This window comes from Amblyomma mixtum, chromosome 8, assembly GCF_055824585.1.
Source record: "Amblyomma mixtum isolate Tamu chromosome 8, ASM5582458v1, whole genome shotgun sequence".
Lineage (NCBI taxonomy): Eukaryota > Metazoa > Arthropoda > Arachnida > Ixodida > Ixodidae > Amblyomma > Amblyomma mixtum.
In genome coordinates this window covers 39,780,780-39,806,598 of record NC_143019.1, presented here as the reverse complement: position 1 = coordinate 39,806,598, position 25,819 = coordinate 39,780,780, and the positions used below count along the sequence as shown (strand labels likewise).

The window sequence follows — 25,819 nt, the reverse complement described above, 5'->3', positions numbered from 1 at the left end:
ACCGCTATGGTAGTTACTGCCAAATCTATAGAGGATGGTATAAGCGTGCTTAATAAAGAACTTCAATGCATTAAAACCTGGTTCCAATCTAACCGTCTATCCCTGAACATTGAAAAAACGAAATATATTACTTTCAAATCACCGCATAAATCTGCGTGCATGTCACCCTGCAGCTTGCATATTGGAGCTGATGAGTTGCAGCAAGTTGACGCAATCACATACTTGGGAGTGATTGTGGATAAAGATTTCAACTGGCACCAGCACATTGATGCCCTGTGTAAAAAGCTGTCGTACTCTTGTTATACATTAGCGAAAGCATCTAAATATTTTCAGACTAATACGCTAAAAACATTATATTTCAGTTTGTTTCAGTCGCAGCTAACATACTGTATTGAGGCCTGGGGCCTTACGTATCCATCGTATATTGAACCCGTGGTAAGGCTGCAAAAAAGGGCTCTTAGAATGATCAATTTTGTTGCACCTAGAACTCCATCACTGCCTTTATTTAAACAAAATAACATTATGCCACTAACTAACCTAAGAAACTATCGTTTAGCAATTTTTGTAAAAAATGTTATCTGCAACCCTAGCACCTTTCCTTTAGTTTCATACAAGGCTCCACCGTCCAGTTCTCGCTCAGCCGCTCATGGAAAGTTCTTGCTTCCAATATCTAACAATCATTATGGTCATCGATGTCTCCGTTTTTCTGGTGTCAAAATTTGGAATGCTATCCCATGGTCAGTCATATCTTCACCTAATACATTTAGAGCACTGAAGAATTTTTTCCTTCAAACAGAAGCGTCTCAGTGAAGCGACACTATATGCGTCTGTGGCGTGGCATAATACTACAAATCTATTGAACGTGGCAATCTGAATGTAGAATGACATTTATTTTTTATTTGGTTATATGAATGTCATACGACAGTGTTTCAGTCTGTATTTTGTATTGTATTTTGTATTGTATTTTGCATTGCAATTGTTTCATTCTACACCGACAAATGTGTGTGTGTGTTTTTTTTTTCCTCCTGAATCGTCAGTAGACTTATTTGTATTCATTTTGGGATCCACGACTAGCCTCTGGCTAAAGATCCTTGAGTGTCTTCATGTAATTACATGTGTACTTTGAAATAAAAAGAAAGAAAAAGAAAAAAAGAAATAAAGGAACTATATGTTGTTACTCTTCACTAATTACAGTTTTTCACAACTGTTTAATATGGACGGCATATTATAGGACAGCATTTGTCTGCCGTAGTTAGTTCGCGTTCGCGGTAAATACCCATTGTCTCCAATGCGCGTATTGTTGGGGCGTTCTCTGCATATCAGTCTACGCAAATCAGCGAGAAATACAATTACTTGATTAATATTTGATGCGTACTTTCAAGCCGTTCGCAGTGTGTACCGCTCGAGTTGTGATTCAGGACTCCCTCTAGATGATAGAATTCTTCGTGCTGCTTTCCTGTTCCCATTCTGTTATCCTGGGCTGATATTTCCTTTCCCGCCTTGAAGCTATCATCGACTGTGCTCGAACTGAAGTCGGGTTCTCTTATCTGCCCAATCCTTTGCCGGACACTACTACTTCTGTTGCTTGTGTTAAAGCACTCGCCGCCGAACACATCAGCATTCCCCCATGCTCTTCCGTTTGTTTTTGCTTTTTTTCACCGCCCTTGCGACTCCAGCCCATACTTTTCTGCTCCGCAAGTGTCTTCCACTGCCATACGCAGTACTGACTGTGCCCGCTGGCCTCTCTGTACTTTTTTTCTCTAACCCATTTCCCTACCTTACGGCTGTGCTCCTTGGTGAATGCCTCGGCAGTGTGCAGCCCATTGCATCTCTGCTCATCCGCGAGGAGACAGACGGTACACCGCACCTCACCATGAACGCGCTCAACCCACCTGCCTCTGCGCCAGCTCCCTCTTCTATCGAATATTTCTTACGCTCAATCGTCGACGCCCACCTTCCTCTATCGCAAAGAACACAGCTCCTCAACCTCCTTCATCAGTTTCGGTCTTCCTTCGACGCTCACCAAAGTTCCTTTAGCCGAACTTCCACCGTCGCCATTGGTGCCCATGTTCCGCTGCGGCAGCGCCCCTATAGTGTGTCTGCAACCGAGCGCCAGACTTTTGAAGAGCAAGTCGACCAGAAATTCTACCACGACCAGAAGTTCCGCCACGAGAACGCTCACCCCACTTCACCCTTCTCTCGTGGCACCCTTGTGTGCCTCTGGATACCGTCAATCGCTTCTGGCCTGTCCTCGAAATTTCTCGCGCACATTTCCTGTTAATTACGCCGTCGAACCCCTCATGACGCTCCCGATCTCCACCGCCGAGGCCTTGAGACAGTTCATGTTCAGCGCCTCAAGCCCGCCATGTTACCGTCGCCCTAAGTCGTCAGGAATGCTCCTCTTCTCACCGGGGGCGATTGTAAAGAAGACGTACACCCATGACAAAGACGAAGATGGCTCTGTGCTTCAGCCGTATATTGCTGTCGCCGCGGATGTCTCTTCTCGACCTGGCTGACCTGGGACTGGTTTCGCCACTGTTCCCGTCTTCCCAGTTCCTTTAAACAAACTCCCGTCTTACAACACAAGTGTTTCCGCTTTCATGGACTGGTATAACTTTTGCTATCTTCCATTCAGAGGGGAATCATCCGCTGCTATGACTGAAACATTTTCATCAGATGTTTAGAGGCCCATTCAGCGTACGTGTGCAAAAAGTCGTTAAGATGAAAATCTGGACCTTGGATTTTTTAAAGTCAGTATATAATAGCACATTTAGAACACCTTGTTCGTCGATTTTTAAATCAGGAATAAGACTTCCTTATTTAAAAGGAATACACCATTACCATGAATGCAAACAGCGAAAATACAAATTAAAACCATCATACTCTTGTGGGAGTTCTCCTTTGCTTCAGCAGGATGTCTATCTGTCGATGGGTTGATATAACGCCCAAATTTACCAGGCGACTCATAAAGAAATTTTGGGAGTGTCACGTGTGGGGATCTTGCGCCGCTCGTCCCCTGTGGTTTGCTTTAACATAGAAATAATAGCGCACTTAGGAGAACGTGCAAGGAAGACCAAACAACACAAGCGCTTAAAGAAGATTCACGCGTACAGAGGAGCTCAAGGTAATAGAAATGAACTGAAGTAGAATCGACATTTGAGCTAGTTGGCATAACATCATCGGTCTTGTTGGTCCATTGTCCTTAGTGCACTATTTTTTTCATGATGCCATACCAACTAGCTCAAATATCGATTCGACGTCAGTTTGCTTCAACGTGATGTCTTTCTTCTTTCTTAGTTAAACAAGGGAGGGCGCCGGCGTCGCAGCGAAATGAGCGCCACGGACGGCGTGATTGCTGCGCGCGCGAGCGAGGGACACGACTCGCTCTTCGGCTGGAAAACTGGTCGCGTGCAGACGTGTCGGCGCGATGCTCCGCTCTTAAAGCAGCAAGCGGTCCCCCCCCCCCCCCCCCCCCCCCCCGGTTTTGTTTATCAGATGCAATGCAATGCAATAAAAACATCTATAACCATTTTTCTGGCTATAAATTTTAGGTACACAATGCAGTGTACCTTTTCGAAAAGAAATGATGACCACAGTGCAACTCACATTTTGGCCTACGTGGCCATTAGACACGTATTATCTTCAGCATATCTTAAGTGTCGACTAATTATAACTAATTATAGCCTCCAAGAATTGATCATATTATTACCATTCGGTACACGATCTAAAGTTATTCGTTTTCTCATGCCAATTCACATAAAACTTGTAAAATTCCTATCGCTGCTTCAACCCGTTCGTGTTGTGAAAATTGTAATTTGCATTCCATCATTAGGAAGGGATACCGTAAACTGCACTGGAGAACCACCAGCCCTCTGCCCCCCTGAAGACGAAGAAGACGGACGGATAAGGTATTTCTACAATCAATCTGCACAGGAGTGTCAGGAATACAGAGCTTGTGAATACGACTGGCCAAAAGGACTGCAAGCGATTAACTACTTCCTTACTAATCGTTCGTGCCAGCTGGAATGTGGGTAAGTTCTCACAGTTGCGGAGTATATCTCCACTTCGCAAGGTTTAAAACAAAAAAAAAAAACGCTGACTGAAACAATTGCAGCAGTTACAGTACCATTTACGCAGCTTCATTAACCAGCCTTAAATGAATGTGCGCGATTTGTCTAAATAGTTAATTGGAAAGTTTGACTAATTAATTTTGAAGAATGTGGGGGTCCTCGAAAAGGTACGATGTAGCGACCATAGGATGTTAAGTTCTCGAATTAAATTAGACTTGAGGGAACATAGAAACTAGTGAGGCATAAGGCCATCAATGAGTTAGCGGTGAGAGGAAAAGTAGAGAAATTCAGGATCTCTGCATGCAGAGCAGTACTTGCCTTTAACCGAGCGCGATAGCCTTGATGTTCAAGCAATTAACGATAATCTCACAGCTATCACGACGGAGTAAGCAATCGAAGTAGCTGGTAGGATGGTTAGACAGGATACCAGCAAGCTTTCACATGTGACGAAAGACTTAAGAAACACCAAAGCATGAAAGCCTCTAAACCCACAAACAGAATTCAATTGGCAGAGCTATCAACGCCAGCCAATAAGCGCATGCAAACAGATATGAGGAAGTTCAATATGGAGAGAATCTAGCACGCTCTAACGAACAGAGGTAACCTAAAAGCGGTCAAGAGGAAACTAGGCACCAGTGAAAATTGTATGTGCTAAAAGACAAGGAGGGCAATCGCATTAAAAATATGGATGAGATAGTTAAACAATCCGAAGAGTTTTACACGAATATATACAGTAGCCAATGTAATCACAACGTTAATAAGAGAGGCAGTAGTGCACAGCAACTGGACATTTCATAAGTAAGAAACAGAAAGTAAAAAGAGGGCACACTTTTTACTCCTACTTAAATGTATGATGCGATAGCGTTATGGATTAATTCTCATATATGCGGAAGGTCATTCTCTACCTTACGTTCATACATTCCTGGGAGTAGTACTACCCCTCCTGGCGCAGTGGTGCAGCGGTTAAGCGATGCGCTACTGCCCTGCGATATGGCAGGTGCTCCCACCGGTGGGCCTTGTGTGGCCCAGGTTGCTCTTCCCGAGCGACCAATCATTAACTTAACTGCCGCCTTCCATGGCGGGCAGTTTGCTCATTATCTCGTTGACAGGCTGTGCGTGTTGCACACACGGCGATACACGGCTTTAACTAGCAGAGTGAAGCTATCGCTTTAAGAAAGGCTTGGGAGCAATGCAAAGGGGTAAGCAGCTGGTGAATCAGGTAACAGTAGATCTGCTGAAGGACGGACGGGAGATGGTGTTAGAAAAACTAGCGACCTTGTGCACGCAATACCTTATGACTTCGAGCGTGCCAGAAGCTTGGAAGAGCGCTAAAATTATCTTAATTCATAAGAAAGAAGACGTAAAGGACTTGAAATATTACAGACCGATCAGCTTACTGTCCGTTGCCTACGAGGTATTTACTAAGGTAATCGCTAATAGACTCAGGAAAACCTTAGACTTCAATCAACCAAATGATCAGGCAGGCTTTCGTAAACGATACTCGACAATAGATTATATTCACACTATCAATTAGGGGATAGAGATGTTCGCAGAATATAAACTCCTATATATAGCCTTCATTGATTACGAGAAAGCATTTCGCCCAGTGGAAACCTTAGCAGTCATGCAGGCATTGCGAATGGGGTAAAAAAGCCTTATGTGATACTAGAAGATATCCATAGCGGTGGCAGGGCCACGATAGTCATCCATAAAGACAGCATTCAAATTCCAATAAGGAAGGGTGTCAGGAAGGGAGACAATATATCTCTCGACTGGTATTACTCGCCTTTTTACAAGCGGTATTCAGAGGCCTGGATTTGGAACAGCTAGGGAGTTTTGAAGAATGACATAGTAATCTGCGATCATCTGATCGCAGATTACTATTTTACTCAGCTATGTGTGAGTGACATAGTAACATAGTGAGTAGCTGAGTGACATAGTCACCCAGCTATGTCTATGTCTTGCTATGTCACTCAGAGGATGAATCGCAAAGTATGATCAATGACTAAAATAGGCAGAGCAGAACTTTGGGTCTAAAGATGAATATCCAGAAAACCAAAGTAATGCTCAGACGTTTCGGAAGGGAATAGTAGGTTACAATTGGCAGCAAAGCACTGGAACGGGGAATACGTATACTTAGGGCAGGTGTAGTGATCGCGGATCCGGATCACGAGAGTGAAAATGGAGGGGACACTTCAGCTCCGCTTTAAGAGTATTACGCTATAGCGCCATCAATTAATTCTCATATATGCATAAGTAGACATTCTCTGCTTTGCATTCGTAGATCCCTGGGAGTCCTCCTACCACTCCTGGCGCAGTGGTGCAGCGGTTAAGCGATGCACCACTGCCCTCATATGGCAGGTCTCCCAGCGGTGGGCGTTCTGAGAATCAGCTTGCTATTCCCGAGAGACCAATGATTAATATAACTGCAACCTGCCAGAGCGGGCAGTTTTCTCACAATCCGCCGGGCAGATTGTGATGACGCCACAAGGTCACGTGACCTAGGTGGCCCACCTGCCTCATAGGTTGTTTCTCTGCAGATTTTTCGGGGATTTTTCGATTATGGTCAACCGACGCCGAATTTTCTGCGACACGAGCCGCTGTGTACTAGCGCGTTAATAACAAAAATAATAAGAATATTGTGAAGCGCATTTGGCAAGTTCTGTCAGATCATTAACGGCAGTTTACCAATATCCCCCAAGAGAAAAGAATAAAATAACTGTATCTTACCGGTACTCGCCTATGGGGCAGAAACTTGGAGAGTAATGGAAAAGGTTGAACTTAAACTGAGAATAACGCAGCAAGCTATGGAAATGAAAATTATGGGTGCAGCGTTAAGGGACAGGAAGAGGACAGATATCAAGAAAAAGAAACTTGGGCATGGCATGTAATGCGAAGGCAAGATAACCGCTGGTCCTCAAGGGTAACGGAGTGGATTCTAGGAGAAGGGAAGCGTAGCAGGGGACGGCAGAAAGTTAGGTGGGCGGATGAGATTAAAAAGTTTGCAAGGATAAGGGGGCCGCAGCTGACAAGGGAGAGGGTTAATTGGAGAGATACGGGAGAGGCCGTTGACCGGTAGTGGGCCTAGTCAGGCTGATGATGGTAATCTATTTTACTGATTAATTAGGCTTTCAGAACGAAATAATACTGTTGACTAGGCTATACGGTTCTCTACAGTACTCAGCTGGTTTCACTGGCTTAGGACACCCTGTCTATTTTAAAACTTTAATTGGTTGAAGGGGCCTTAATTGCTTACGCATTTTAACGCAATAGAGTTAATGCTCCCGTTCTGCAGTGAATCCCGCGTCGTCGTCGTAGGCACTGTGAGCAAAAAATGGGCCGGGGCAGCGTATCCCATGTGGCTACCATATCCACTCAGGGTGGCCTTTAAATCCACGGAATATACTCAGAAAAGCAACCTTGGTGTCAGGTGAACCGTCTAGTTAGCGTGACCTTGTGACATCATCATAACCTGTCCACCAGATTGTGAGCAAAACCGACCACCGTGGCAGGTGGCAGTTAAATTAACGATTGCTCGCGAGATTACTCGGGCCCAAGGCCCACCGCTGGGAGCACCTGCCATCGCAGGGCAGTGGCGCATCGCTTAACCGCTGCACCACTGCGCCAGGAGCGGTATGAGGACTCCCAGGGATCTACGAATGTAGAGAATGAAAGTCTGCATACATGGCAATCAACCCATTACGCTATGGCATCATACCTTTAAGGCAGGGCTTAAGTGTCCCTTCCAGTTTTCAAAACATTGGTCAGAGTGGCCAATAGGCACGTCAAACTGCATTTTTTTTTCTCTCAGCTCACTCTATGTTAACAATTGGGAAAATGAATCGAACATTGAATTAAACTTTTAGCGAGATACCCGGTGTATAGATCGGTAGTAGCCGCATATTTGATCGCCACGGAATATTTTTTTTTTCAGTTACGAGAATGTAAACATATGCATTCCTCGTTTTGATTTCGTTCTGTTTGTTACAGAAACTACAGTGCATCAGACTGCCCACCCGAAGTGGTTGCTAGGGACGATATGTTTTCGCAGGAAGATGAATATTCTCGTGAGGTGGAATGATTCCGAACCTGATACCATGAGCTTGAAGTCGGCCCAGGACATTATAACTACACAACGATGACCACCACGTCGCGCTCCCAATGCTCGTGCACCAAACTGTATCTGCACCATTAAATATTAATTAGCCTTCCTTCCTTTTCCCTTATGTTACAAGAAAAAAAAATTGGTTGAGAAATGTAATGCATTAGCGTCAGTTTCGTGGTTTCCTGCTTAAATTAAAAGCATATGAAGTCTGTGCCCAGAAACTCCACCTTTGCGTTCCACGATGATACTTTTAGAAAATGCTGTAATATACCGCGGCCCATAAATATATTAAAGGGACGCATGGCCGTGCCGCCTAAGAAAGCAAGTCACCAACATTGAAGGTCCATAGCTCAGGACTGATATCTGCGTATCTCCATATATGAAACTATGCACTCCAGGGCGCAAAGTGATCAGCTTGTGACAAGCAGGGTTTTTTCTTAAAATATATCTGTGGGATATATACAAAGAAGGAAAAATTTTTATATGCTTTCTATTGGTAAACCAACGAACAGAGCCCAAATATGCGCTAAAGACTGCGCATTAAGTACTTTAAAGTTTTTTAGTTTTTTTTTTGTCAGCTGTGGTTTTCTTTGAGTAGCTATCGCAAACCTGTAGTGCAATCGAGAGCTCTGTGACATCACATTTGGAAGTCCAGACATAATTATGTTCGTATACTTTCTTGTAGCATCGACTTGTCAGTGTGAACAGAATAGATCACAATAGACCACTGTCTAGGAGCGTTCTGCAAAGGATTCAATAAAGACAAGAGCTGCCGTCGTGTTCAGGAGGTCAACAAGGTCCTCCCGTTCATGTGATGTAACATTTTATTTAGGGGTTCACCTTCACGGTTTTTATTTTTTTAAATTTGGCGTTCTTTTCTCAGTGTTTATTTAAGAGAAACGTTTTCGTTTCTTTTTTTTTTTTTGGAGGGGTGGGGGAAGGAATGTGTTTTTCCTGCGGATGAATTGCTGACTTTTATCGGTAATATAAGGCTGTATTCCTGTGCCATCAAAAGTCACTTAGAGTTTATCTTGCCCTCTTTGTCAGCACAAGCAATCGGTTTGCCAGTATGAACGCGCATAGTACTTAGAGCTGTTCCTGTAGAAAAAATAATATCGACAATAAAAAAAAGTTACCGAGGTTTAGTTTGGACAAAAGCTCAAATGAAAATTTACTTCGAAGAACTGGGTTTCCACGTTATCGCTGTGTAGGTGCGCTAGCTTGAGTGAAGGGGGTTGGGGCATCACATGGTCGGCATGTTGGCGGCAGCGATGAAGCTGCCACTGAACCGTCGCGATAGCCAGAAAATAACATGTTTTCGTGACGCTTACGCTTGGTCTCGCGTCAGTGTTCTTACATGCAGCAGAGAAACTCACTTAACCAATTAACTGCCCCAAGTGATGACAGCGAGCAAACAGCGCTTCACTACCACGGCCGGAATATGGAGCCTCCCTGTCGCCTGTGACAAATACAATAGTGGAGCAATCTCTCAGCTCGCAGAACTGCACTAACCCGACTGTACCATCGTCTTACCACGTCCCTGGCTTCCGTACTTTGTTGAGGTTAGACTTCTTAACAGCCAGCCATCTCTGGCATGCATGTCAAATATACTGAGCGGTCTCCCGCGCGCGCGCGCCGCAAATTGCGTTGGATTAAGGGGGGGTCAAAGGGGGCTGCAGCCCCGGGCCTCACTTCCGACAGCAGGAGAAGGGGCCCATTTATTCTAACTTGCTTAGCATATGGAACCGCGGGCAATAGAACTTTGAGCGGCATGTATGAAGCGAGAAAACCAGAACGAGGAGATGGGCCCCCACCTTGTGAAATTTCGTTTAGCCTAATCAGTTGGGAGAGCTTGTCGAGCTGCAAAAGCAGGATTCCCCTGCCACCCAGAGGAGGTCCCCTTTCTTACGAAGCGATATATGCGTTTGCTTACGGATTGCGGAAAGGTTTTCGTGGTTTTCTGCCAATCCCCCTGTCCAGTGGCGTCTGAAGGTGTAGTGTTGAAGGTGTAGTGTGTTTGAGAATACTGACGTCGGCATAACAGGCGGGACTCCCGCCTCGCCGCCAAGCAATCTGCTGGAACTGCTTTCATAATCCACTAAAAATCCACTAATTAATTTTTAAAACCACACATATCCGCTAATATGCAGTGCGGTGCTAGATGTAAAAAATACTTGCTTTGCGCCCTCTCCATGGCTTACATATTTAAGGAAATGCAATGTTTTAGCGTCACCAGTATGATTACAGCAGGGTAGGCAAAAACGAAACTAGAATGCGCAGCGGAATTTGAAGCGGTGTCTACTTGTGCGAGTATCACATACAGACCGTTGAGAAAATAAACGCGCGCAGTAGAATGCTTTTCTCAGATACATGGGTGGATTGTTCGAGTTCGAATTTCGCACAGATATGAAAAATGGTTGTCAGAATTATTTTATAGAACATCGGGTTTTCTCGGCGGCCACTAGGAAAGCGAAACACCCGTTTATGGATTTATGTTTAGGTTTATGGGCTTTAACGTCCCAAATCAAGTACGGCTATGCGGAACGCCGTAGTTGAAGGCTCCGGATAATTTCGACCACATCGAGTTCTTTAAACTGCACTGACATCGCATAGTGCACGGACCTCTAGGATTTCGCCTCCCGCGAATTGTGACCACCTCGGCCGGGGCAATTTATTTTGTTCGTTCTTTCTTCTTGGGGTTGGTTTTGTAGAGCAAGGGGAAATTTAATTTTCGAGGAAATAAAAGGAGCTGTAACTGCCTCACTTCTAGGTGGACACCTCAATCAAGTCTTGAGGGGAGGCAGGAAGGTGTGAATGAAAGGAGAGAAAGAGGTGCTGTTGGTTTATTGGTTTATGGGGATTTAACGTCCCAGAGCAACTCAGGCTACGAGAGACGCCTAGTGAAGGGCTCCAGAAATTTCGACCACCTGAGGTTCTTTAACATGCATTGACATCGCACAGCACACAGGCCTCTAGAATTTCGCCTCCATCGAGGCCGCCGCAGCCGGGATCGAACTCACATCTTTCGCGTCAGCAGCCGAGCATCATAACCACTGAGCCACCGCGGCAGCAAAAAAAGTGGTGCAGTAGTGGAGGCCTCTGGAATAATTTCGACCACCTGGGGATCTTTAACGTGTTCTGGAATCGCACAGCACACGGGCACCCTTTTTTTTTTGCATTTCGCCTCCATCAAAACGCGGCCGCTGTGTGGCTGGGTTTGAACCCAGGTGCTCGGCTCAGCGGCCGGGCACGCTCACCACTGATCCAGGACTTAGATTCTGCTATTTAGATCTGTCCCATGAGGACAGTAGTAAACGTTCATCGTGTAATCAAACTAATTTTATTAACTTTTAATAATATTATCTCGGGGCAGTAATTAATCAGTGTTTCTATTTCCTGATCGCTACCGGAGCACTCAGCTCAAATGTAGGAAGCTAGCTCAGCCTGCTTTTATTTAATGCGTTAGCATCAAAACAGTGCTGCGAACAAAAACCCGCCTGTTGGCTTGTGTACGGTGTCACTGAAAGAGGAGAGTAGGCGGTGCGCGCAGCGCGCTCCAATGAAGCCCGGCAAGTTGTCGGTCGGCTCACGTGGCTCTTACGTGGCGTTCGGCGCTCGGCCACAGATTGACACGTGTCGTATGTTCCAAGAGTCGCGTTGTGTTTTGTGCGCTGTAAAGAAAATGTCTAACTCTTGCATGAATCCCATTGATAGCACTTCGTTTTTTTTTTGATTAGGTAGAATTACAATGAAACATGGGATATATTCCAGTAGTGTAGCAGGGGGGTCACTGGAGGGAGAGGGGGCCTACATGCGCATTAGCCCAGGGCCCACATTTTTCTTTATCCGGCCCTGGCCGCAATCGCGTCATCCATAGCGCTGTTGTTTCAATGCACCCGTTCCCCCAGAGGGCACGCGCATCAAGACACCCTAGCGTTTCTGCGACACCAGCGCCCTCCCTTGCTAGTTGAAGTAACTAGAAAGAACACCACGCTTAAACAAACCCTTAAAGGTGCACTGAAGAGGAATCTGAACTTGTCTTTTTGCCGCGGAAACTCTATATACACGTTCCGAGCTTTCTTAGAATCTGCGATTTACTGCCCAGTGTGGCCGATTTCCCCAATTAAATCGAATTAACGTCCGGCTCCCGCCTTTTTTTTTTTTAATTCTGCCTCGTATGGTGGGCGGAGTCGACCAACGCGTGGAGCGCCTTTCAGCCAGTCCCGTGGCGGCTTGCCGCTCTGCCATCGGCGGAGTAATACGTAGTAGTCCGTAGTAGCAAATAGTCCGCGCGTATTTTTATTTCTTCGGGCTTATTTTGCGGCTATATTGTCTGCGAATGCAACTAATCATTCATGGCAACCCAAAAAACTAAATAAAGCGAAAGCAAAGCCTCCACGGGACTGGGTGAAAGGCGCTCCACGCGTTGGTCGACTCCGCCCACCGTACGAGGCAGAATTTAAAAAAAAAGGCGGGAGCCGGACGTTAATTCGTTTTAATTGGGGAAATCGGCCACACAGGACAATAAGTCACTGTTTCTAAGAATGCTAGGAACGTGTGGATCGAGTTCCCGCGACAAAAAGACATGTTCAGAATCCTCTTCAGTGCACCTTTAAGGGGACGAGTCCCAACATGGTATACCCATTGATTATGGCAGTCAAAACTCTTTGGTGCGAGCGCAGGAAGCATTTTATAAGTCAGATTCTGCATTGCGTACGAAGACTAAAGGCTGTTTCACATTTTGCGACGCGCACGACAAATGACGGCCCAGTCACATTGTCGTTGCGACATCAATCGCAGCCATCATTTCACGTGCTAGCGACATCAGTCTGTGCGACACGAGCGGCATTCCATTGGCAAGAAATGCTTCGGCGAATTTAAGTGTGAAATATCTCATTATGCGTTTATATTATAACCATGATTAATTCTATTGAGCTTTCGTGAACTTTAACTCTTTCCCTACCGCGCCCATTGAGCATCATTAGCCCGCTAACGATAATTTCATGCCCCGATTTCAAAACCTTCTACGTTTCTAATGAGCACGCTGCAGATGTAGTCTGTAGGCAAAGAACAAAATTTTTGAATCCGATGTCGTTTTCTTTTGTCTCGCGAGGGGGCACTTTTTAACGCGCTGCGAAGAAATGAAGACGCGGACCTGCGCTCATTGCCCGCCATGTTGCCCGCAGATGATGCCTTCGCCGCTCAACTTCGGAGCCTTCCGCGTTGCTTACAGGCACGATGCGCATTTGGCTTATAGCCGAAGAACTGAAGTTTTGTTTCTGATGTAGTTTCTTTTTTTGCCCCTACAAAACGGCATTTTTTGAAACCACTCCAAAGATGCGGTACCATCGAAGTCGCTTGGTAGCCTCCGCATGCGCGGCACGCGTTCTAAGACATAGCAAATCTCAGGACTCCGTTTCGTCTGCGAGTGATTTAATCGACGTCCTGTGCAACAACGAGCCTGAAAATGTTGCAAGGTGCTGAAGATGATTCAGTTTTCACATCGGTCATGATGGAAACCAGCCTGAAACAAAGGCGGCCGCGCTCCGATGCACAAAGTTAGGGTTTCCAGTTATTCTTTTGTGGCAACAATACTATTCAAGATAAAAATGTATTTTTTTTTGCAGAGAGTGGCCAATACACAAACAAACATTTTGCATATTTGAGAAAATTTTTAACATTTTTTTCTTTTAATATACAAACGTGTTTTTGCAAGTTTTATTGAATTGTTTTCTAAAGTCTCGTTTTTAGCAAATAAAATTTTTTGTTGCAACATGCAATTTGTTGTTTAAACGTATATTAATAGAAAGCACCTTTATTCAGCTCTGTTTTTAGGTATTGCAATCAATACTGAGTTCAGTAGTTTTACAGACAAAAAAAATGTACTGAAACCTTCAGAAAATGGTCATTTTCCCCATGGTAGGGAAAGAGTTAATGTTGTGCAAAACATTTTAGAGTTTTTTTGCGCCCGTTAACAGACACACAACTACAAGCAGCCAGACTCCCTTGGAATCCTATTGGTTAACGGCAGGGCCGTTCGCAACGACAGTCCCGACGGTGCGGCAGTGCGACCAGTTTGTTGGAGCGGCCGCTCCTGTGAAGGTCAATTCACATAGGTCGCAAAAGTGCAGCTCGAATAAGGTCTAGAACCAAGCGCCAGCGGCATCAGTAAGGCTGCGGAAGTGAAGCCCCAAAATCAGGTATGCGGAAAAACACAAATAACAAAAAATAGTAATTGAAAAATAATTGGCTACATATTTGTAATTTATAATGATTTAAACAAATTTTTATAAACTCGTTTAAAAAATATTGTAATGTGTGTACTTGATTCGAAAGTACAACGCTTTATAAACAAAATCGTATGTATGATTGTTCAACTAACAGTGGGGGCCAGCGGCTCTTATGCCATCCACCTTGACTATTCTGCGGCTTGCGTGCAGCAAGAGTGCGCTTTATGTCGCGGACGCGTAAGTCGTTCGTAGAAAGAGAGTGAAGAGCCTGAAGGAGAGAAATGCAATCAGAGTAGACATGTAAGGGTAAAGGAGAGGGGGCGCGCCGGGCGTAACAACAGGCGTCATGAAACGCAACAGCCTCTGCGCAGAAGGCACTAGAGGCTGTCTCTAGACGAGACCGGCCCACGTTCCGCAGCGCGCCAGAATATGAGAATGCGACGTAAGCAGCACCCGCAGAGTGGGACGTATAAGAGCCATCCGTGAATCTATGAAAGCCGGGAAGGAAGGACTGAGATGGAAAGTGAGAAGGGAGAAGGCGGGTGAAGGAGAACGAGGAAGCCAGAGAGGGATGGTCGCACCAGGGATCAAAGCGGGGCAAGATATCAGATGGCAGATAAGTGTGACCTCCAAAGGTGACGTGATCTACACCGTTTAACAGGTATTCCGCACAGAGGCGATCCAATTGCAAGGGAAGAGGGGGTACCCGGAGGAGTACCTGAAGCTCAGCAGTGCGCGTTGTGCGGAAAGCCCCTGTGATAGCGAGAAGAGGGACCCGCTGCACAGAAACAACATTCTCCCGAAGGCGGGAATTGGCGCTGCGAGACCACCAAGCGGGCGCGGCAAAAGTTAAAGCGGGTTGTATTGCTTGGAAATAAAGCCTACGTAGAGAACAGAGAGGGAGGGAACGATGGAACGACAGAAATGAGACAAGGCGCGAAGTGAGGATCTCAGCCTTGTCGCGGAGGAAGTTAGCATGAGGTAGAAAAGTGAGGTGGCGGTCGATGACAACGCCTAAAATTTTGAGTTCCTGTTGGAAACTTAAGGGGCGGCCCGAAAAGCGCACGGTGGGATTACGCTTTTCCATTCCGCCCACGCCATGGGAAAACAGCATACAAAATGTTTTTGGCCATGATATTGTCACCCGCGAATCAGCGGCCCAACAGGCTATTCTGTCAAGGACCTCGGCACACAGCTGCTCCAGCTCGTGGCGCGTGCGGGCCGGAACCAGCACAATAGTATCATCGGCATACGCCTGTATTGTCACGCCAGGAGGCACTGGACACTCGAGAAGGTTTGCGATTATCACATTCCACAAAAGGGGTGAGATGGGGGATCCCTGAGGGCTGCCGAGAGTGGGATTGGCAGACACCTCCTCACCAGTGCGTGTACGGTAGACTACCCTGCGCTGCGACAGAAAGGAGCGCAAGAGGTGATATAACAGACCGCAAGCGGGCATAGAGGGTGAGGGAAGAATTGCGGGTTAATGACATCCTAGTCGAAGTCAAGAGGAAGAAATGGACAGGGTATGTGATGCGAAGGCGAGACAACCGCTGGTTCTTAAGGGTGATGGAGTGGATTCCAAGAGAAGGCGAGCGTAGCAGGGGGCGGCAGAAAGTCAGGTGGGCGGATGAGATTTAGAAGTTTAAGGGGCACGGTGGCCGCAGCTGGCCAAGGACAGGGTTAATCGGAGAGACATGGGAGAGGCTTTCGCCCTGCAGTGGGCGTAGTCAGGCTGACGATGATGATGATGGTGGTGGTGGTGATGATGATGATGATAGTTTAAGCCTTTGACCTCGGACAGGACACTCACGGGTAGAGCAGCTGCAGCAGCAGGCCGATGAGGCCGTACTTGTTCGGTTGGTTGTGCGCCTCGCACACGCTTCGCTTCATGCACTCCTGCGGGTCCAGGCTGGGGATGCTGGGGAACTTCTCGAGGCCCTTGTCCACACGCGTCATCACGAACTCGCTGAAGCCGGCCAGGCCGCCGCGGCCCCCGAGCAGCCCGCCCCGGTCCTGGAGCGAGACCTGGTCGTGGGCTGCGTCTCGCTCCGGCGGGAGGGCACCGCCCACTGCGCTGGCAGCAGGAACGGCAGCAGCAGTCCCACGGCGCCCGCTGCAGCCGCCGCCATGAGACCCAGCTCAAGGGGGGACCTGCCGAATACGTACGTTGATGCGGTGCTTCTGGAAAATCGGATATAAAGAAAATTTTTATCACGTGGGCCAATAGAGCTACGCCGGAACTTATGATATCCAAGTTTCAGGGGAGACATGCTGCATAGTACAACCACACATGCTGTGTAACAAACCGGTTACACTGAACGCTTATGTTGAGCAGTCGCGCGATGGCCACATGCGATGAGGCTTGGCTTCAAGGGATATCTAAGGGATATCTGCCACAAAAGAATCGCACGAACCCGAGGCCGGACGACTTCAGACTATATAAAGCATTCCTTCTTCCGCTTTTGAGTGTCATATTTATTTTTAATGCGAGGACATTATATGGTTCTGTCATGTCAGCAAACAGTGTCCGCAATTTTGTCCGCCCGATTACGTTGTTTTCTTAAGATAAATGTTTGAAAGTGTGATTGTGGCATAGTGTTAAAGGGACTATGAAATAAATTTATTGAGATTACGTAAAGATAAGCAATCCATCACTCGTCGCCCTAGTGCAAGAATTTTTGAGCTAGCATCAATAACAACGAAGTTATAGACGATTAAAAATCACGCTCCTCCTCTCCCCCCTCAACTCGTACGCGCGGGGCACCATAAAAAAATAAAGAAAACAGCTCCGGGACTGGGCTCCGCCCATGAATACGTCATTCGCTGACGTTCGGTTTTCGACTTCCGGTTGTCGCACTCCCGAGGAGCAGCGTGCGTCGGCAGCGTCTCTCTGGTCTCTGCGCTTTCTTGGCTCCCGAACTCGCGACAGAAAGAGGCGGCAGAGGTAAATTGAAACCATACGCGCGAAGGCAATGCCCAGCTGGCTCGCGCTTGCCCGAGGGGGTCGCGCGGCGGCTCGAGCAGACGATTTTCACCGCTACCGGAAGTGTGCCCGTGACGTCGTAGCTGCCGCGGCTCGAGCGAATGACAGCGTGTGGTGGCCTGCCGACGTCATGGGACTAGTGACGTCTCTTTTCCCGATTTTGGTTCCAAAATGGCTCCCTACGAAGACACCAAACGGCCCGCGAAATTTAAAAAAACACGATTTTTAAAAATTCATAATAAATTGCCGGCTCAGTTCCGAAGACTCATACTTGGTGTCAATGCTTCTGAGCATCACTTCTAACATTTAGAAGCAGCTTTTAATTCTTTGCATGGTCCCTTTAAAGGGACTATGAAACAAATTAATTGAGACTACGTAAAGATAGGCAATCCATCACTCGTCACCCCAGCGAAAGAATTTTCGAGCTAGCATGAATAACAACGAAGTTATAGACGATTAAAAATCACGCTCCTCCTCTCCCCCCTCAACTCATACACGCGGAGCACCAAGAAAAAATAAAGAAAACAGCTCCGGGACTGGGCTCCGCCCATGAATACGTCATTCGCTGACGTTCGGTTTACGACTTCCGGTTGTCGCACTCCCGAGGAGCAGCGTTCGTCGGCAGCGTCTCTCCGGTCTCGGCGCTTTCTTTGCTCCCGAACTCCCGGCAGAAAGAGGCGGCAGAGGTAAATTGAAAACATATGCGTGAAGGCAATGCCCTGGCCCGCGCTTGCCCGAGGGGGTCGCGCGGCGCCTCGAGCAGACGATTTTCACCGCTACCGGAAGTGTGCCCGTGACGTCGTAGCTGCCGCGGCTCGAGCGAATGACAGCGTGTGGTGGCCTACCGACGTCATGGGACTAGTGACGTCTGTTTTCCCGGTTTTGGTTTCAAAATCGCTCCCTCCGAAGACAGCAAACGGCCCGCGAATTTTAAAAAACGCGATTTTTAAAAAGCCATAATAAATTGCCGGCTCAGTTCCGAAGACTCATACTTGGTGTCAGTGCTTCTGAGCATAACTTCTAAGATTTACAAGCGGCTTTTAATTATTTTCATGGTCCCTTTAAGCTTGAAGCCTACGGCTCCAGTAGCTAATTTCCCCCTACGGTGTCCGTCGGAAGTCTGGAAGGGTTAGGAACGGCGACAGCCCGTCGCGCGCTTCGGACGCTGTTCAAGGCCGACGACCGTTTCCCATTGAGAAGAGATTAGCTCTCAAGTGGGTGGGGGTCAGTAAGGTCGGCGACTTCTGAAACCACCGACTGTCTAGCTAGGCAGTGGACTTTACTGGCGCCTCTGGAGTCGAGCTCTGGCGAGCACTGGGCTCCGGCCACTTCTATCTGCAGCGCCATTGCAGCAGTATTGGTTGAAATTGGGCTAGAGAAGATTTAATAATGCTCCGCCCAATTATCGAAGGTATTAAAAACCCCCTGCAAACAAAGAGCGGGACGAGCGCGCCGAGTCCCAGTCTCGGCCGCTTTTCTACAGCCCTTCTTTTAAACAGCCTTTTTCTCCTACTACTTGAATTTTTAATCTCGTCTTGAATAAACTAGTTTTGCTTCTCAAGAAGTTTGGAGTTGCTGCCCCAACCGGCAACGTGTCGCCGGACGAGTGGACGAAGGCGCGAAGTGCCCTTCGAAATGCTAACCACGTACGATCATAGACGAACCGGCCATTCCGACGACGATCCTGAGGAGAAACTTAACTCATAGTGATTTATAAAGTGTTGCCTTGGGAAAAGATTGGTTGACGAGGTTTGATTAGTTAAATAATTAAACGTGAAAAACGAGAAAAAAACACTTAGACGTCAAAGTAGCCTTGGGCGTAATAGTGCATGGACTTCAGAACAGCGCCGACGTAGATATAGTATATGTGGTCACTTTGCTTTCGCATTGCTCCGATACGGGTCGCCGCAGAGAGCTAAGTTTCTTTCCGCCGCTGTGTGCCCCCAATTGTGGTGAGGGGGTCAGGTAAACCCACTGTGCAGTTTCCGTGCAGAGTGCGAATACAGGAAAGTGAGAGCGGCGACTTTTGAACAGTGACTTGCAGATATCAGTTTTCTCTGCTTTTAGCTCTCCGACGAAGAATGGCTTCGGAATTTCAACACCTACATTTTATTTAGGCTACTGAATACAAGACTGGCAGTTAAGAGATAGAGGTATGGAAGGAATTGACGATCTATTAAATATTTTGACGATGGCTTAGCGGTGGTTCGGGAGATAGCATTCCGTTCATCGTGTGTATTTTTGTTGCGCTAAATAAATTAACGAATTTGTATTTATACTATTCATAAGCAGCTATGAGAAAACTTGCCGCTCCGTTGGTATCACTCGCCAGGTTGGAACAACTGATTTGGCTAATATGCGTTAAAAAGGCGTGATCTGATTAAAGAAAAATAAGCGGTCAGTTCTTTCAACAATCCGCCTTTCTCACAAGGCTGCGATGCGCATGCACGCTTCTCCTCCTGCTGCTCCACTGGCTGAAAACAAGCCGCCAGCTCCTACTGCGCGTGCGCATATCACGTTCGCGACAGGCGCGTACGACAGATGGCGGCAGTTGTCACACTCTTGCCACTTCGCAGGTGCAGTTGTCGCCCCATGGAACCAGATCGCACCTGCGTCTTCCACGTGCGTTTGTTTTCAACCAGTAGAAGGCGATGTTTCACCACTTCGGATAGAATTTTACATCTTGTAAAAAATGGTGGATTTACGAAAGTTAGGTGCTCGGGCGGCACACAAGCTACACCTCGGCAGCCAGGGTTACCACCCCATCCGACCACCAGACACAGGAATCTGGACACAGGGTCCCGAAATCGGGCGTTGTCGGCATTTATAGCCGACACAGGTATGCATCAGGCTTGGCTTCCACGGGGCGAAGAACTGAGAGCAATGGCTGCAGCTAACCGATAATTTATAACTGCAGGCTATTGCCTGGAGCCTGTTGTCACAATTCACATACCTGTGACAGCTCGCTTCTCTACTGTTTCCTTTTGTTCCAAAGACAGAAAGAGAAACACATGGGCTAGGGAAGAAACGTACCTTCAGATATTTAATAACCGAAATTGAGAGTAGGTGCTGATAATGGGTAGCACATGTAATGGGAAAGAAATAAAACAGATGGTTCCTTAGGGCAGCGGGGTGGATTCCAACAGAACCTAAACGTAACAGGGTGAAGCAGTGGGTCAGGTGGGCGGACGAGATTGGAAAGATTGCAGGGTTAAGATGGTGGTAACGGGCCCTGAACATGATTAACTGGAGGTTAGTGGGGAAGGCTTCAGTCCTGCTGTGGCTGTTGGTTTTGATGATATTAGAAAAAACCCAAAGGCGGCACCGGGGGATTGGCGAACATTCCTTAGAGTCACTTCTATCCTTTGAAACAAACTATCTGTCAAAATAGCAACTGAAACCCTTTTAAACTGCGAAAACAGTTAACCGAAATGGAAACTCAGTCCCTAGCCTGGGTCTATGTTTCGCGTGACGTAGCGATGGTGTCAAAAACAATGCTAGAAAAACACTCGTACGCGCGTTTAGTGGCTGAAGTAGCAACTGCAAACGATGAGTTATTTCATGAAATACATGAGATGGACATCCCAGAAGGTGAGCTAAACACATCGTATTTTAAGATTGAAGCTGTACGCCCCATTCATGTACACGCCTGCGGAAAAAAACTTTAAAGAAAAGCTGTTTGAAGTGTAGATACAACTTCATAACCAAACTCCTTGTATTTTTGTACTTGCTAATGACTAATTACTCCAGAAAGGGGGGAGGGGGAGTGAAGGACGCTACCGATTCATTTCAGAGCTATATCAATTATATCATTGAAAGCGAAGTTAAAGAACAGGGCGCAAAACATTCTCTTTGCGTCTAGCACAACAGCAGCTCTTTGTGTATAAGCAATTAAGCGATGCATTAAACCTTTTGGTTTGAAAGCAGCTCTATAAAGATTTCAAAGCATAAAGTGCAATTGTCCGCTGGAGTGTGATGCGACGGGAATTGTATAAGGTATACTTGTGTCGGCGTTCCCTTTCTAGTGTATCGAAAGCTACACTAAGATACCTAACTCACAGTTCGCCTGACTAGCCGCCGACATTCAATGACCTTGGTTGACCTATGGCTGGCGTTGCTGTGCGCTTATGTCTTGGTTCTGGTACGAGCCTGCTCAGGGGATCACCCTTGCCGTTTGACCGCGGTCAGTGACCCTTGACCTCGGCCTTATAGTTGGTCAGGAGGTATGGAAGAAGTCACATGACCTTAGCGTAATACCACGTGATTGTGGCGGAATAGAGTGGGGGTGTGACGTCAGCGTCGAGAGGTATGTAACCGAGAGTTTCGCGTCGCAGCTTTCGTTATGTAAAGGTACTTCAGTAACACTTGTTGCGGGGCTTGTCGGTGCACAGTAGGAGTACGTAGAACTATGCACCGACTAGCCCAGCAACAATTGTTACTTGAGTAACTTTAACTGCTGCTGCTTGTACGTGGTCGAGGACTCCTCAAACTGCTTGCAAGCAGCTTTGACCTCGACCTCCTGCATCCTAGAGAATGGTAAGTAAAAGGAATGAAAGTACCTATCGCAAACTGTTATTAATTTCCTAGGGACAATACGTTTGTTGTATACACATAAATATTTAAAGCGGAAGCCTTTAATGCCTCATCGTTGTAAGCAGCAGCTGTCGACAGAAATGTCACGCTTTTCAATTGGTCGAAACGGTCGTGACGTCACAGTGGGCGAATTTCAAACGGGGCTAATTGTACTTTGGCTACTAACCATGCAACCAATTAAAGGGATCGTATAGTGATGTTCCAAGTAAGTGGGACCGAGTTTAGTTAATTGCTTACTTAACCAATTAGCCTAATTAACCTTTCTAGTCAGACCAGATAAATAAACAAAACCGAGTAGGGAATTGGCCGAGCTTGGGAATCGAACCCCGGTCTCCGGAGTGCGAGACGAGCACGCTAACACTCCGTCATGCCAGCTCGATGGTTTGGAATGAACAAAGGCGCGTCTAGTGAATACGGAGTCTTCGTTCACTCCCATCTTCCTCCCTTCCCGTTACGGCGAGTTTTAGGTGTCCACCGAGATATGAGAGACATATAATTTCCTTTCCTCAAAAACCAATTTACCGACGAGCAAGGCGTAGAACCGAAGTGGCGATGGCGTTCTATGGACTCTCTGTCCGCGTTGCAAGACGCTGTCGCGTTCCGCTCTTAGAGGCGAAGCTTAACATCTTAACCACACATCAGTGACACAAGCAGCAACACCGCGCTTAAGGCTTTCGCCTCACCGCACTTTAGGTCAACAAAGTGCCCCCTGAATTTTTTCTGATGCGGTGCCGTTCACAGCTGTGCGTTGCAAGCACTTAAACTCTGCATCAGCCTTACTTATCTCTGGCGACCTCGAACATTTTCGCACTTCATCAATCTCTCGTCACCACCGGCGGCAGTCTTTGCGAAACGGGATACGGTACGTGGATTCAACTTACATGAATCTCTGCTTTCACGAACTAGCATTAAATATTTTCGTCACTGCGCCAGACCCCGGCGCCTGTACGCTTTGAACAAGACGCATTATTTCGCTTTAGTTCTGCGAACTCTCACATTCTTGACATTATTTCACGTTTCAATGACATTATAACGGCTGTATCTGTATCTGATATCTATAACGATTATACAGCTACCACAGCTACCATGAAGTCAGCAATAAAATTTTAATATGGAAGGGTGTCAGGCAGGGAGACACGATCTCGCCGATGCTATTCACCGCATGTTTACAGGAGGTATCCCGGGGCCTCAATTGGGAGCAGTTGGGGATAAGAGTTAATGGAGGATACCTAAGTAATTTGCGATTCGCTGATGACATTACATTGCCTTGCTAAGCCACCCAGGACATGAACTGCAAAGCATGATCAATGAGGCACAGCAGAGCGGTGGGGCTAAAAATTAACATGCCGACAACCAAAGTAATGTTCAACAGCCTAGCAAGGGAACTGCAGTTCGCAATTGGTAGCCAGGTGCTGGAAGTAGTAAGATAATATGTCTATTTAGGGCAGGTAGTGACCGCAGATCCAGATCATGAGAGGGAAATAACTAGAAGAATAAGAATGGGGTGGAGCGCATATGGCAGGTCCTCTCAGATCATGAATTGTAGTTTGCCAATATACCTCAAGAGAAAAGTATACACCAGCTGTATCTTACCGATGCTCACAAATGGGAAAGAAACGTGGAGGTTTACAAAGAGGGTTCGCTTAAGTTAAGGACAACGCAGCGAGCTATGGAAAAACTCTGCCTCTCCCGTAAACGAGAGTAGAGTAAGCATGAAATGTTTACGGGCCTAATGTCATCTCGGTGGACACCCGAACCGCACCGTACAGGAAGGGAGGAACGCCAACACCCGTTCAGCGCGATGCCTTGCCATTTAAACGCAAGGTTGTTTGAGGAAAGGAAATGGCGCAGTAATTCTCTGCCATCTCGGTGGACACCCGAACCGCACCGTAAAGGAAGGGAGGAACGCCACCACCCGTTCGGCCAGCGCCTTTGGTTCGGCGCGATGCCTTGCCCTTTGAACGTAGCGCTTCTCCCCCGGGCCCCTGTGCGCCTGCGCGGCTTTGCTTCGATGCGCGAAGCCCCTAAGAGATCACGTATGAGAACGAAGTGTAACGTGGCACTTATGTGCTTTCTGCACGCGTTATTAGAAATCGGAAATTATAATTCCGTGCATTATCAAACCCACAGCTCCACTGATATCTTGATAAACATTGAGAAGGCACTGGCAGCAGTTATTTTTTGTCTCGTTTGGAGACCAACCGGCGCTTGCATGCCGGTCGCGTAGGAGGGCTTAGAGAGTCTCGTTAAATCTCGTTAAGTCTCGTACGGTGCCCGGATGTTCTCGTTTCAGAGCCCGGATGACTGGAATTCAGTGCCCGGATGAGTGGATTTCAGTGCCCGGATGAGTGGATTTCAATGCCCGGATGAGCGGATTTCAATGCCCGGATGAGTGGAATTCAGTGCCCGTATGAGTGGAATTCAGTGCCCGTATGAGTGGATTTCAATGCCCGGATGAGTGGATTTCAATGCCTGGATGAGTGGATTTCAGTGCCCGGATGATGGCTCTCGGTCTCGGCGTGACGTCACCATACTGCCGACAACGGGGGCTAAAAGCATTTCATGCTTAAAAAAATGATAGGTGTAACGTTAAGAAATGGGAAGCGGGCGGAGTGGGTGAGAGAACAAATGCTGATTAATGACATCCTAGTTGAAATCAAGAGGAAGAAGTGGGCTTGGGCAGGGCATGTAATGCGAAGGCAAGATAACCGCTGGTCCTTGATTACGAATCAAGGAATATCTCAAGCAAATTGTTCTATTAAGGCGAAAGCCTTTAATGCCATATCGTTGTCGACAGAAGGTTGTCAGCAGAAGGTTGCCAGAAGAGGTGTCACGCTTTTTCTAGTCAGACCAGAAAAAAAAAAATGTGCACGATGGGATTCCAGCCACCATTCTTCCGTTCCACAGCCGAGCGTGCTAATGGCTACGTTGCTTTCTTTTTTTTATTGAATGGCTACGCTACCTCCTGCCAACGCGTGTGTAGTTCTCCTTGTCTAGGACGCTGGATAGTGTTTGCAGAAAGGCGTCGAAACAGACGAGTGCCTTCCAAAGCCCTCCAGTGTCTCCAGAATTTAATATTCACAAACAATTGTGAATTTAATTAACATCTTAACCACACATCAGTGACACAAGCAGCAACACCGTGCTAAAGGCTTTCGCCTCACCGCACTTTAGGTCAACAAAGTGCCTCCCTGAATTTTTTTTTTCGGTTCCAGAGGTCTGTACTGCCAAGAGAACAGTTATCTGCTTTCCTTTTGGGGAATTTCCAAGTCAGTTAGTTGGTGTTCATGGCCGGATAGTGACTGCCGAATGTGCTCCAAACCATTTTTTTTTCCGAGGTAGATCTTTCGTATGGTCCACGTAAGCCGTCACTAGTTGAGATAAACAGACTTTCCCTTCTACAGCGTCCAATATCCAAGGACTATATATAAAAACAATTTTATCTCAGCCATCTAAGATATTGCCAGACAATCGCTGAAATAGCAAAATTGGAGCAATTTGAAGCTACACGGCATACTCGCTACACAGATGTATGGAAAGTTAAGAAATCCGCAACTAATTATGGCGATGAAACACTTCAGTATTGCCTAGATTAAAACTCCTAAATGGCTTTCACGATAGAGGTATAGAAATTTACAACCCAACTAAGTCAAAATTCAAATTGCTCAGAATTTGTCAGCCCTAAATGATATGTTCCAGCGCTCGCTGATACATTTTAACGCTGCATTAATCTGAGAACAGATTAATGACCTATTTCTTCATTGTTTGATTTTGAAGGTATTGAATAATTTGGAGCTTTTCATTATATACAGTCCTACTTTCATTGTGTTGTTGC

The 25,819-nt window shown here is 46.7% G+C and overlaps 1 protein-coding gene and 1 pseudogene across 1 annotated transcript in view; one reads left to right on the top strand and one right to left on the bottom strand.

Annotated features, from left to right (window-relative positions):
• LOC149332161 (uncharacterized) overlaps positions 1-8,622 on the top strand; it is a 31,385-nt gene extending 22,763 nt beyond the window's left edge. Inside the window, exons 5-6 of the mRNA XM_089557105.1 lie at positions 3,833-4,031; positions 8,061-8,622. Coding sequence (XP_089413231.1) covers positions 3,833-4,031; positions 8,061-8,151 — 290 coding nt within the window. The 3' untranslated portion in view covers positions 8,152-8,622. The remainder of the gene's footprint in view (positions 1-3,832; positions 4,032-8,060) is intronic.
• The window catches only part of LOC149332160 (uncharacterized), an 88,995-nt pseudogene extending 67,079 nt beyond the window's left edge, over positions 1-21,916 (bottom strand).
• Between the last annotated feature and the right edge of the window lie 3,903 nt (positions 21,917-25,819).